Source organism: Nyctereutes procyonoides, unplaced genomic scaffold (assembly GCF_905146905.1).
Source record: "Nyctereutes procyonoides isolate TBG_1078 unplaced genomic scaffold, NYPRO_anot_genome, whole genome shotgun sequence".
NCBI classification, from domain to species: domain Eukaryota; kingdom Metazoa; phylum Chordata; class Mammalia; order Carnivora; family Canidae; genus Nyctereutes; species Nyctereutes procyonoides.
This window is the reverse complement of record NW_026575051.1, coordinates 32076319-32091491: the sequence shown is the minus strand read 5'-3', so window position 1 is coordinate 32091491 and position 15173 is coordinate 32076319. Positions and strand designations below refer to the sequence as shown.

General features: G+C 33.0%; 1 protein-coding gene across 1 annotated transcript in view; it reads right to left on the bottom strand.

Annotated features, from left to right (window-relative positions):
* The window catches only part of ADGRB3 (adhesion G protein-coupled receptor B3), a 705508-nt gene that overhangs the window by 56546 nt on the left and 633789 nt on the right, over positions 1-15173 (bottom strand). Inside the window, exons 20-23 of the mRNA XM_055329612.1 lie at positions 12055-12205; positions 9402-9471; positions 6814-6880; positions 4161-4246 (exon numbers count right to left, since the gene is read on the bottom strand). Coding sequence (XP_055185587.1) covers positions 4161-4246; positions 6814-6880; positions 9402-9471; positions 12055-12205 — 374 coding nt within the window. The remainder of the gene's footprint in view (positions 1-4160; positions 4247-6813; positions 6881-9401; positions 9472-12054; positions 12206-15173) is intronic.

Sequence of the window (15173 nt, the reverse complement as noted above, 5' to 3'; positions counted from 1 at the left end):
CAATATAAGCAAGTGTTTTAGCCCTAAGAAAAACTCATTTGGCCTAAGTATGGGCTTTCCCAAAAACAAATTTTAAGCCATTATTCGAAATGCTTATTTCTCTTTGAGATTGATTTGTGATTGACTAAAATGCCTATACGTACTTCCCTTAGAGCTAACTGTCAAAAACTATGCTTGATGTTAACTGGTTGGACACTTTTGGAATTCTATTCTTAGATATATATGGAACAGAGGAATGATAGGTTACCCAGGGAGATAGAATATTTTCCCTAGTTTGTATGAGTGCTTCGGAAATAATATAGTATGAAGAACACATCATCTAAATGCTAACAAGGTTGCTGCAATGGGAAATAAAATATTATTTCTTTGTTACAGGGAAAAGTATACATTTATAAAATAAAAAATGCTAACAGTTAAAAAAAATTAATTTCCCATAAGTTCAAATGTTACCCTAACTACCAGGGCACCAACATGGTCATTTCACCTAGGTTATTCTGTTTGCTTCTGCGGGGTCTTGGAGTCTACTAGCTTCCTTTTCAAACCTTATTTTTCTTTGCTTAGAAAACAACAACAACAACAACAACAGCAAACTTCCCTGATGTGTTCATTATTGCTATTACATAAAATTCCCTTACAAGAAAATATTCCCTTTCCCTTTGGAAAAAGCTCATGGACAAGACCCTGGTAGTTTCCTTAATTTAAGGAAGATGAGGTAAAGCAATTTAAAATAGTAGATATGAAAGTTCCATTGCAAAAAAAAAAAAAAAAAAAAAAGAAAGAAAGAAAGAAAAGAAAAGAAAAAGAAAGAGAGAGAAAAAATTGAAATATTATGCTTGAGATATTTGTTAACCAGAAAAATACTCATATTTGAATATCTATGCCACTTTATCTTTTCTTTCTTTTCAGTTATTTTGTATAAGATGTATTAATTGCAATCAATCCCTCTGGTAAATATATTTCATGTATTAGAATAACAATATAATTGAATATTATAAAACTTGTCAAGCTAGTGTATTATTTCTTAAATATTCATTCATTCATTTCTTTATATTTATTAAACATGAACTATTGCTTGACAGTTTCTAATAATTAATTATAAAAAGGAGAAAGCAAACAAAAAAATGGGAAGAGGTACATATTGATTCTAGATAATAATGTTTCAAAAAACAATACTTGATATCTATATATTTCAACTTGAAATTTCAGGTCAACATTTATAATTAGGAGCATCAATTTTTAAATTAATTAGCTTCATGTTCAATGTTTCTTTAGTTAATTCTGATTACTTATTGTTCACTAAAGTCTTTATGACTGTCTTCACTGATTCTCTGTGGGCTAAAATTAACTTTAAATACTTATACCTTCAATTACACTTCAAAATAGTAAATTTCAATCGATACACACTTACGCAAAAATTGCATTTTTATATTATAGAAAAAGTCCTTAAAACCTAAAATCATAAAAAACCTCAAATCATTAACTTGTTAATAATTGTTTTCCACTTTGAATAGTAACCAGCATTCTGCTTTTATAACACATATTATCATTTCTATTTCTCCAGCAATGGCCTTTGAACTAGAAAACCATAGATTCAATTTTTCCAGTAAAGGGGATGTAACTTCTAATAATATTTTCATAAAGAGATGTTTTAAAATTAATACATAGATTAAAGTGGATAATTTCTAAATTCATAACATGACAATGCTGTTATTTCTCTTAAATGTATGTCATCTCTTACAGAGAACTATGTAAATCAAACTGGATATTACATATAAAGCAATTAAATGAGAAAAATATTGATGGCAAATTTAATAAATCATTAGCATTATACTCATTCTGATGATCTCATCTCTCGCTCCCTCTTTTTTTTTTTTTTTGACCACAACGTCATGAATGGTGGAATCTCAGAATCCCTTGACTGACAGAAGTCAAGATCATTTGAAAACAATCTGTTTTCTTCATTTAAATCATAACAGTAGCCATCATTTGCTGATTGAGTTCTTGTTATTTGTTATCTAATATATTCTTTGTACACATTATATTTCATATACTCTACCATGAGGCAGAAATGATTATCCCCATCTTATAGGTGAGAAGACTGAATTCCAGAATAACTAAATAACAGGCCCAAAGACACACATAGCCAGTAAATTGTAGAGCTAGATATTGAGTATGACTTTGTTTAAAAATATTTTTTACCTCAAAGCTTTATCCTAACCATATATATATATGGTATATATACCATATGTATACAGACCCACAGACACACAAATTTATGCCACTAGTGGTAGAACTGAGTTTCTATACTTCGTATTCACTATGATAAATTTATTCCTACATGATTAATATAGACAGAAATACTGAAGCTATTGCTCCAATTCCAACCATACACAGAAGACTACAAGAGTAATAGTGTGAAAGCTTCAAGTTCAAATGGTATAGAAAGCTCAGTGTCTGTGCCAGTTCAAGTTTACCTAAAGTTGCAATGGAGATTTATCTGAAGTGGAAAAAAAAGTCTCTAAGTGGGAAGTGACACCCCTCCTTTGGAAGGAATCTCCAATGATGTTTTCATTACATCATTGCAGTTCTAAAGCTTGATATGAATGATATCAATTTATAATATTTGAAGAATTAAAGCTAGTCTTTTACTAGGTGGAACAAAACCTAGATTACCATATAAATCACTGTATAGACTATAGAAACATAAAGGACTTAAAATTCTCACTGGTCAGTGATCAAATCCTGTGACTGTTAAATAATAGCATAAACTATTAAAGAAATAACAATTGTAGGATAAATTTTGGATGAAAGTACTGTTAAACAGAAAGGAGAGAGATATAAAGTTTTTATAAGAAAAAATACAAAGGGAAATTCAAAAGCATTAATATTTCGTTCAAATTTCTACAAATTTATGTGAGGTGGTGACCATGTAACCTTACAAAGCTGCTATCAACCTGCTTATGAAATGTTATTAGCCATTAAGTGTGGTGATATCACACTCTTAGACAGTAAAATTAAAGAAGATGCTTTTCTAAATTTTATAAGTGCTTAAAATGTACAAGTGAAAATTATGAATAAGTCTTCCTAGCAAGTTATAGTCAAAACATCATAAAAATGAAAATATATGACAAGAACCATGTTTCATAAGTGATTATTTCATGTGAAGAAATTTTCTGATATATACAATTAAAGAAAATGTAGTATTTATGCCCAACTACGGTTTGCTTGTCTTGATTCAGTTGTGTCACACACTTACATTATGTTCAACTGACCCTCCTGACCCAGACTAGGGGGCCTTGCTCACCTAAATATTTTAATACTGATTCAAAGGGGCACATGAACCTAATGTTTATAGCAGCGTTATCAACAATAGCCAAATTATGGAAAGAGCCTAAATATCCATCAACTGATGAACAGATAAAAAAGATGTGATATATCTTTATTTATATCTATAGATATCTATCTGACACACACAGTGGAAAAAATATTACTCAGCCATAAAAAGAATGCACTCTTGCCATCTGCAATGAGGTAGATGGAACTAGAGTATATTATCCTAAGTAAACTAAGTCAGAGAAGGATAAATACCGTATTTCACTTATATGTGAAATTTAAGAAACAAAGCAGATGAACATAGGGGAAGGAGGGGAAAAAAAAGAGAGAGAGAGGCAAACCCTAAGACACTCCTAACTATAAAACAAACTGAGGGTTGCTGGCAGGGGACGGTAGGGGATGGGCTAAGTGGGTGATGGGCATCAAGGAGGGTATGTGATGTGATGAGCCCTGGGTGTTATATGTTAAGTGATAAATCACTCAATTCTACTCCTGAAGCTATTATGTTAACCAACTAGAATTTAAATAAAAACTTAAAAATAACAAGTATTTTAAGTCCAACTGTAACATTTAATCGTATCTTTACAAACAGGCAATTTGCACAAACAAACCCAGATTTTCTTAATGGTCTTTTAAATTATTTTTAGATGTTGATCGCATTACTTAAGGATAGCACATCGAAACCTGAATGACACAGTCTACCAGACATACTGTTTCATCAGGAACAAAATTCAAAGCACACTTAAAATGCAGTCAATGATGAACTGGAATTGGAGTATGTGATTCACTGATTAAAGGACCTTCAAAATCCACCAATTGCAGCTTACCCGGCTCTGTGTTTGAGCTTTTTATCTAGGATCCCATCTCTGGAAACAAGTTTATTAAATACCAAAATGCCAATCACCATGTTGACCTGTCAAACAGAAACAAAGGTTGACCTTTCAATGATATTGAAGGGAATCAGGTCCCCCTTTTTCCTGAAAACCCTCTTTTATTAATTTATAACCATTTCTGAATTATATTGACAATAAAAACACCTCTCAAATATTTCATAAGTGCATAAAGGAACAGAACAATTTGACAGTGGTGTGCTCCTTTAAGTTTTAAAGTACATTAAGCACATTTAATGTCTACACTTTGCAGTTAACACTGAGGAAATTACCATTTAATTGTCTAACTTTTAAATGGTGCCATACTCTGCCAATCTGGTATTCTAAGTCACCCCTGATTAAAATCAATTGGCCAAATGAGTTTTACCATATGAGAGTCAAAAGATTTTCAGTCTCACGGTGTGAGACTAGGTTGAGCCCTGGCAGCCAAAGGTGCTAAAGATTTGCTAATTTCTCCAGCAACTGAGAGCAGAATGCCTACATTCTTCACGCAGTGTGGCTATTTCTCCTGTGAGTGGAGCACATTTTGATGTACCATGCTTTTCCAGAGGAAGGGGAAAGCCTATTCAACTCACCAGAATCCTTTAAGAGATGGACACTAACACCAATTTTTATAATGTGCTCTACTGAACACTTCTTAGCTTTTTCTAAGACTCCCTTATTCTCACTTAAAAGGTCTTTGCATAATACATCTGAAATGAAATCACGCGTATTTTTCTTTCTCAAGTAAAATTGCAAAAAGCTGTAGAGATAGCTGTGGTCTATTTGTAGCAGCTTATTATGTTAAGCAACCACAGTTCTCTAACCTACCAGTACTTCCTGATAAAGAAATCCAGTCCAACGCTGAAACCAAGATAATCAAGGAAAAATATTTTCTCCTTTTTTTCCTTCCTGCCCCTTACCCTCCATGATCAACAGAATCTTGGTGCATCCCCCAATACAAATAGTGAAGCCTTTACATTGAAACTAGAAGTTCACAAAAACCTGTTTTAAATTAAACAGGATGACTAGGAAAAAAGAAAAGAAAAGAAAAGAAAAAAGAAAAGATAGATTCCATTTCCCCAGCACATTGGCCAGATGAAATATAAAGCTGAAATCTATTTAACTCATAGTATAAGGAAGATCCAAAGCAACTGTTGGGTAGGGATTAGGAGTCATCACCTTTCATAGCTTCCCAACAAGATACCATTTGATCAAAAGCAAAACTTACTCATCTTCAATTTCTCACTATATGAACTAAGAAAAAAATTATATTCCAAGGATTCTATTAATCTATAATTTAATCGTGAGGGAATCCATCACTACTCCAAAGACTATATTTTGGTTTTTCAATTATACACATACTCTGTTTCTCCATTTTAGGGTTATATGTATATTACCTTTGTAGTTTAGGGAAATGATTCAATAGATTAAATAAGAATTCAATGCAGCAAACAAAAATGTGTCTAATAGCTTTCAATTTCCCTATACTCTTCTTTAACACTCATGCCTAGATTTTTTTCCTTTTTTTTCTTTTATTATTTTGTGAATCATGGACAGTTTTGCTCCCTGTTATAGTTTAGAGGAGGGAAAGCAAACCTTAAAGAATGAAAAAGTCATATAGAGTTCTTAAGAAAGATATGGTTAGCTTCTAATTTATTGAATGAATTGTTCAAGAAACCAAAGGGTAATGTTCCAATTAGAATTCTAATTGCACAGCAATGCAGCTCTTTGTATTTAATTTAGACCATTTTCCCCCTTACATTTTCCTTTAAAGATTTATAAGACAAGCAAGATTTGTAATCAATAATATCAGAATGAAAGAAAGAAAAGCAATTGGTAGAAAATTTTCATGTTTCCCTAATTACACATGTAAAGGAATTACTGTGTTCCCAAAAAGAAACATTTAAAATCCTTATGCACAAAATATGGCAGGGACTCTCAAGTGGGAGTGGTTTTTACACACAGGGAATATTGGGAAATGTCTGGGGATGTTTTTGACTTTTACCAACTGACAATCCTACTCTTATCTAGTGTAGAGCCCAGGGATCCTGCTGAACATCCTAAAATATAGAGGAGAGCCCCATGACAAACAAATATCTTGTCCAAAATTCTGTGGCACTGAAGTCAAAAAACTGTGACATCTGGACATGTATTTGCTTATTGATATTTGGTAGCAGGCAGCAGTTGTCAAGATTGAGAGATCTTAACAAGACAGATCATACAGAACAGTATTAAGGTGAAATGATAATAAATGAAGAAATTCTGTACATTTAACAAGGAAGAATTCGTTGAAACTTACTCAAACTTCTTCACAAATGTGAAATTATTGTAAGAGAAATCCCACACTCCCATGTTTAATAGTCTTCAGTCTTCAAAATAAGAATATTTTAGAGTAATAAAGGACTAAATAGCAGTTGATATTCAAATTAAAGTACTAACTAATAAGGAGTAATACATTTGGACTTTAAAATTTCTACAGAACAATAAAATAAAATAAAATAAATAAAATAAAATAAAATTTCTACAGAACAAATACAAAACCATCACTCTAATTGAAGCAAAGTAGTCTTTGTTGAATAAGAAAACAGATGTTGATTTTGATGTTTACCAGGACAACAGCGGCTGCAGGTCCAACAAAAGCGTAGAGTAGTCCTCCTTCAAGAGAGAGCCAGCAGCTAAAAATAACATCAGATAAAAACTAACAAAAATTAGTGATAAGTGTTAAACCACTGAAGTGTGATACAAATTACTTGAATTACGTACTTAGCATTTGAATTTTGGCACATTTCAAAGGTTTGTAATTAAACAAAAATGCATTAGGGAGATGTGGAAAAAGCTAAAATTAGAGCGTTTCATGTGTGAAAAATACTATATACCTTTCACAGAAGAGAAACTTTTATTATAAGGCAGTTAAAACATTTTAGACAAATTACTCTTTTGGTAAGGTTTTTATATTGACTTTCAGTACAAAGGTGACTATTACGCAAGTTTTGTAAAATGCTGCTTTATATCCATTATGAAAATTTTCAAATAATCTTTTAAGCAAGAACAGCATGCCTTTAGTCTTGCATATGTCATTTATGGGTTCTTCCTTGAGGCCACTGAGATATTGGGAGAAATTTGTTTAAAAGTTGCAGGGAATGGATAATCTGTATTTTGTTTGTTTTCCCCTTCTGATTTTACTTTTGCCCTAGACTACTAAGAAAATTCACTAAAGATAAGCTTTTGAATAAAAATAAGTGCAGCTGTGTTTATTCCAATTACTAAATTCACCAAGAGATGCAGGTTTACATTGATAGAGACATGGTAACCCATTTGAGTAAGAACGCTTATTCTCTCATAGCAGAGGGACATGAAGAAGACATGGGGCTCAGCACTGGAGGCTTCACAAGATGGCCTATGTGCATGTGTATGGTCCAGGAGAGTCAATATAAGGAAAACACCAGGAAATGTTTTATCTCCGTTGATGCAATGAGTCATGCTCACTACTTCATGCACCTATTTTTGACGTTTGACCCGGTCAATATTTCTTCTAGGTCTACAGAATCAACATGCTGGCTCCAAAATTAATGACAATTAATAATAACAATTAACAACAATTAATAATATCTGTTTTAAGAATAAATTTTCCTGTATTGGTTATGGTTCTGGTTATTTGACCTAGGCATTTGTTAAAACTCACAGAACTATACACTGAACAGCATGAATGTTACTCTGCATAAATTATACTTTAAAAAATTTTAATCCAGTAAATTATATATATGTATATATGTCTATCTACCTACACATACATGTCAATACATATATCAGTATATACATAATGCAAAAGTGTGTGTATGTGTGTATTCAAAGTCTGCATTTAGCTTATTTCTTCTTGCCATAAGAGTGGACAGATAAAATTCTGCTTTCCCACTTTGGGGTTGATATCTGTTTTTTAAATAAAATACCTGGAGAAAAAGCCTTTAGTATGATGGAACACTGTAGTCTAGTGTCTCTTAGACTGCCACTACATTTATACTATATTTTTCTGTAAGTTAATCTTCAAACTGATATGTACTCATTATATCATATTCAGTCTTAATCACAAACTCCTTTAAAAGTTAGACCCATGTCATCCACAATCCTATCTCTTTCTACACCCCAAACACAGTGCCTTTCAAATACTAGATTTATACCAAAGAATTATACTGTTGTAAAAAGTAATGGCTTAAAGGTAATAGTGCTGTAGAAAGCAAGACTCTACAACAGAGATTATCAGGGAATTTGCTTATTTGTGTGTTTATAATATAGATTGCAGAGGAAAAACAAGTGTTCTAATGACATGAGTTCTTAAAATTCCTTTGAAATTCCTTTCAGGTAGGCAGATGACATGATGTCTCTTGGCACAATCTCCATCTGGATGAACCCACCAGAAGGCCTAATTAGTGGTAATTCCTATTGCAAACCTGAAGACAAATAGAAAATCTCACTTTAAAAATTTATGCTTCTAAAAGATGTGCATATCTCTTTCTCCACTTCTCAACTGCCTCCACAGCTTGAAAGAGCAGATGAAGTAAAATATGAAAGTGTATTGTTTTACAATTTAAATATTAAACATAAACCTTACTTATAAATTCTCTCATAGAATTTATCAGTGTTATAGCTGTGTTATGATGGGCTGATACCATCCATACCCCTTTTCTTCCCTCTAATTTCTCCCAAAGCCTAAGCTTTTTCTAACATATAATCTACTGATTCCCCGATCTGTAAATTTTAGTATTACCCAAACATAGCAGCAAAACTTGAGCTAACATGACACAAATATATTGGTTGATACCAATATATATTATCAGCAGTGAAATCAGAAACTCAGATCAGAATCATATTCTAAAAGGTAAACACCAAGGCTTATTCAGTTCTTAAAAAATGTTATTTGTGATTAAACATACAGAGTAAATACTGAAACATTTTTAAATGCACTGGTCTCATGAAGCAAAGGGAAACTGAAACAAGGACTCTGAACAGGGCTTTAGCATTTATTTCTTAACCTCTGTGCACTGAAGCTACCTTACAGCATTCCGTACTAATGCAATTCCTACCATAGTTAATGACTCAGTGACAAAATGCAAGCCATCAGCGGTGCCAACCGAGACTAATGAAGCATATATGATGATTTACTTAATTATAAATATGATTTATCACTGTGGATGGACTTACTAGTGATCAGTGCCATATCCTTTCGTCCTTGTGAAGCCTACTGATGTGGCCACTACTAATGCTGGTAAACCTGCAAGAAAAATATTGTCACACTTCACATTCAGCCATAATCACTGTACACTCTGGCTCAAGAAAAGCTAGGATAGACTCAAAATGCTTACATTGGAGGAACTACCTTTGGATGAATTCTTGCATAAAGTATGTTTCCATCACAAAATTTCTTTCAAGTACAAAAAAATGAGAGCGACAGCTAGGTTTTTTAACTCAGTGCATTTCTCTAATGTTGCTAGGTTACCACCACATTTGACATAGGTTTAAAGGAAACTAATAACAGAGATTTAGTATATCTTTTAAGTTATTTTTTCCCTAGGGGTTTACACTGTTATAAAGGAAATTTATACTTATAAAATCAGAAAGGCAAAAAATGGATATTCTGCTGTGATGGAATATCACAGAATTGGAACATTCAAGTTGGCCCCATAGTGATCCACATCAAGTTGTACTTACAATAAGACAGAAAAAGTAAATCACATCACATAATTCTTTCTTTATGATTAACTTATAATAACAAGAATGGATCACGGTTAAAGGCCCTACAGAATTAATTTTGGGGCCTCCTGATTATCTTCCTTTAACAATCCTGAAGGGAGGTCAGAAAATACATGACAGTTTCTCTTCATGGACTTCTAGGTAGGTATCACTCCACACATTGCTCAGTACCTCTTGGAATTCAACTGCCTACATATCTGTGCAAATACTGACCTAACAGTCTTAGTTTATATTTATATGAATCACCCTTTCCTTACTCCAGTTCAGTGGACCATCCCTGTGTTTTGGTGAACAGAGCTCAACCTAATCTATGCTTTTTTTTTTTTTTTTTTTTTAATTTTGGTCATCACTTCTTTTCAGGAAGACGATGTTTGCCTTTTCAGGTTGAAAAATCCATCATCTAATTATCTTCTTGAGTATCTTCCACCCGTTTTCTTTCCTCCTATCGTTTCCCCTCCTTCTTGCCATTCTCCTCTGTGAGTCTTTTCAAGTGACATCACATTCCTTCATGAGGTTTAATGACAAAAACTATGAGAGCACCTCAGAGGGATACATCATATTTTTAAATAGATATACATCTCCCCCACCCCGTATACACACACACACATATATAGAGTTGACTTTTTTATTGACTAGACCAAGTTCATTAGAAAAAAAAAATCTCTCCTGTGTCATAGCTAAAGCATTAATAAACTTCATTCTGTACAATTTAGATTAATTTTTTTCTAGATTTATTATGTTTCACTTTGCCGTAATGAAATTCATATGCCACTAATCTGCCAATTCAGACTTCCCGATGGTCTAGCACCATCAGCTTAGCTTTTTTTGCTACCCAGAGTAGTTTCATATTATCTGTAACCTTGGAGATCAGCTGTGAGATCTCTCCTCATGCCATCTTTGGTAATGATGTTATTAAATAAGCTAGTTACCAATCCAGAAAATTGCCACTCTTTATACTTAAGGAAAGTCACTTACCTGAATTCCATATTTCTTGGATTTATGACACTAGATCATAACAAAAGTGTGCCCTGATTCAACACCAATCTAACTTTAGAAGGTCTTTGACATGAAATCCAGACAAAAGTTTTATGAAAGTATAAATAGAATACATTCTCCGATTTCTTCTTAATGGCTTTCCCATTTGCCTGTGCAAAGAGCCCTAATATGTTAATCACACATGACAGAATCTTGCTGAAACCTGATGGATACTCTTTAAGTGATCTTGATCCTACTTTTTCCAGTATAAATTATTCTGTTATTTTAATAAGACCACTTATTTGGAATTTTTCAGACTCCGTCAAGCATCCTATTCTCTAGTCTTCTGGTATATCAGGTATTTGTTGTATATTTGGCCCAAAATTCTGCCCCCCCCCCTTTTTTTTTAGTTCAAGTCTTCTGAAACTCAAAGGCAAAGATGACAAAACTCTGAGGTTTTCTGAAACTAGTTTCTTAAATTAATTAAACTAATTAATTCTAATTAAACATTAGAATTGGCCTTATGAAAAACAGATCTTCAAGGTGTCCATTTTATAAGGTAATATGAGAAGAACTTTTCCTAATAAAGATAAGCAAATAATTAGTTAATTCTCAGTCTGTCAACAATTCTATTTTTCCTCTCAGGACTCTACTGACTAGCTATGAGATTTCATTCATTCTCTAAATGACTTTCTTCCTGTTACATGGATAGTTGTAATCCTTAATTGCTTTGAGCTCTCTCAGAACAGACTTTTCAAATTTTTCTTGTGGGGAGTACACATGACTGGTAAACATGACTAGTACCTGGTTTGAGCCCAGAACATTTTAAAACATTTTGCATTTTCAGAACATATTAGTAGAGACCATTTTGCTTTTCTGCTCATAGCTATCCAAGCTATCACCATTGCTTAACTGACTGGCTGGCTACATGGCCATCCAATATTTACTCCTTTTTAAAGTTTCAAATGCTCAAAGAATGTTCAAAAATGACCTGCTTCATATATTTCTACTTCCATATATCAAATTGGACACAAAGAAAAGTAGCCTGGGGATAATCACACTCTACTGCTTCGTTATGTGTTCAAAGCCATTTTAACAAGAACATGAAAGGATATATTAATATGCTTACCCCATCCAAGGCACAAAAAACGTTTCCTTATAAGCCGTGTCCTAATTTTTCCAGTTACAGCCATATATGATTGCCACGCCTCAGTCAAAACCCAACAGAATGAAGCCAGGAAGAAAAAGTGCAAAAATGCAGTTGTGGTTGTACAGATGCTCTGTGGAAACAAAAAAGACTCACACTGAATATGGTGGTGGTGGCAGGAAATCATGTGTCCTCCAGAGGATAGTTAATCTTCAACTCACTGATATTATTTCAAATATCTACCTCTTCTGTGTGACAGAGCAATTATTTACAGAAATTAGAAACCCTGCAGTCTTTATGCTGTGTTCAATATCTGTGATAGAAAAAAAAGTCCTAAAAAAAAGTCCTAATTCCATTTGCATGTTCAATTTTTTATGAGAAGCCTAAATGTAAATTAAAACCCGGGGGAGATTACAATTATTACTTTACTTGAATTTTTTTTTCTTGAAATATAACTACAGGGAGTGGTCCTATCTTTAAGTTACTGACATCTTGCATAATTCTTTGGCTATATTCTTTATTCTCCCATTTTGGGTGATTATTCTTTATTGTTTTATCTGTATTGATGTTAATATTACATCCCAACAGACATCCAAAACAAAGAACTGCCTTTATACAAGTGAGATATTCCAAGTGTGAGAGCTATAAAACTGTAAAATGAGATTTGGCTAATAGCCTACTACAAAAAGCCATATGTATTTTAAAGTACTTAATACATTGTTCTGTATTATTACCTTACAATGTGTGTTGTAATCAAATCATTTTGAAAAGTTAATTTTGAGTCACTGGCAGTACACAGCCATGATTTCACAGATATTTTACTTTATGCAACTTAATCATTCTGAATGCACCAACATTAGTTACTTGTGACTCATGTGTAAAGATGAGCAGCTTCATTTTGGTAAGGGCTGCTACTTTTTTTTATTTGTGTAAATCTTGTTCAAATGAAGTCTTCATAAATCAAAGCCAGTAACTAACTACTCTCTTGTCAGTCTTAGACTTGTGATTTCCAAAAATTGAAAAGAGCAAAACATATAACTAGAAAAAAATAATAAAAAAACTCATTGACAGAGAAATAAAAGTACAACCTTCATGGTCTCGCCTCCACTCCACTATATTGCTAAAGCAGAATATCTTTGTAAAATTTTGGCCCAAATTATTCCTATTATTTGTTTATTCTATTGAAATTCACCAGATGTTAATTCAGATTTTTAGTTCTTTTAATCCTATAAAAATAACTTTACCATGTTTATCTCACCAGGTTTTTTTTAAATGCTCAGAGATAATGTACAGAAGCTGAGTAACACTGTGCTAGGCATATAGCATGTGCTTTAACTGATCATGGCCATAATCATCATTATTTTAAAAATAGTACTAAAAAGAGCACTACTAGTTTTCAGTATGTGATTCCTTATTCCATGTAGCCCTTAAATATACTCAGGTACTTAGATTTATTATCACAAAGATGGCAACTTTCAGTATGATAAAGTCATGGATTTCTAGCACCTTACACCTGCTTCAGACATAATGTAGTAGCTTTAACCAACTGTGATTCCTTCTATACTTGAGACACTGAGACTTTTCTTCCAAGTTAAGGCTTAAATATTTGCAGCTGACTACTTTGCTCATTCCTGATCTGTAGTTCCTGATCCCAATTTGAATTTCAAAGCTAACTCTTCCCTTTAATACCTGAAGACTAGTTACACTTTCTAATTCACCTGTCATTTCCTTCCACCAGTTTGTCTCATCTCAATTGTATGTGCTAGCAAAATTATCCCTTCTCCATTTTTAAACTATCAGTGTAAGATTATATAAAACAATGTAAAAATGTTGAAATGTTAAATGTGAAATACTGGATGCACTGAAATTTTGTAAGAGATAACTGCTCAATGTGTCAATACAGAGACTTTTAATTTGCACTTTCTATATTATGTTTGTTGCCTTGGGACTTTTTGGTATGTACTTAAAGTCTAATACAAATTGAAATACAAGTAATTTGGGGCTACTAACATTTATTTCAATAATCCATGTCTCTCTGGACAAGAATATTACTGCCACATGTGGAAAAAAAGTATAGTAACTAGAGAAATAAGAGCCATTTCTATGAGCAATAGCATTCTACTGTGATGAGATGAATATTTATATATATCTAGAAAGTGCTCTAACTTGAAGAAAAGCATCTCAACCTAAAGAATGTGTATATATGGACTAACGTGGTCTGAAATCACAAAGCTAATCTTACACAAAGAGTATAACAACATATATGTTCCTGGAAAATAAAGAAAGGGAGATACATTTTGCTTCATCATCATATGAAGAATCAGTATATATAACCTAAATCCCCAACAACAACCCAAAACGATCAATCTCCCTTGGAGAGATTTTTACACCAATAAATCTCAAACTCTGATTCATTTTTTCTATAAACAGGTTTATATCTTGTCATTTGTTCAGTTTTCTTACTATTGGACCCACTGTCATGACCTCCAGTTTTACAGCTTCTCCTTATTCACCCATGTGTTTGCTTTCAACTCCCACAATAGCTGAGTCTTGACAGCTTGCCATTCTAAACCTGAGACTCACTAGCACCACAATCACATCATTAAATTCTTCTGCTTATACTTGCCTTGCCAAACCTCAATTTGGTCCTTTACAACTGATGAGCATTGTTGACAAATATTACAAACTTGAAAGGGTTATTGAAATAGGGTATTGAAATTGGCAAACTGAGCACTGTTCATATAACTGTCACCCTCATGTATACCATTCACTCCAAATCCTTAGGGACAACAGAGAAGATTTCATAAAATAACTGGAAAGTAAAGAAGTATAAACTGTAATATATTGGAGACAGTGAGAGATGCCTGAAAAACAAAGCAGATGAATGGAGACAGAAGGATGCCCCAGCTCAAAGCAAGATATTAGAAGCAGAGATGAAGACATGGAAGTAGGGGATTAAGATACATGGTGACACACAGTGCTAACATCTGTTTGAAAGTACTTTCATAAGGAAAAAATAGATAAAATTTAAGGAAAAGCAGCATTTAAAGAAATATTATGGAAAAGCTTCTCAGAACTTCAAAGATCCTCTCGGTTGAAGG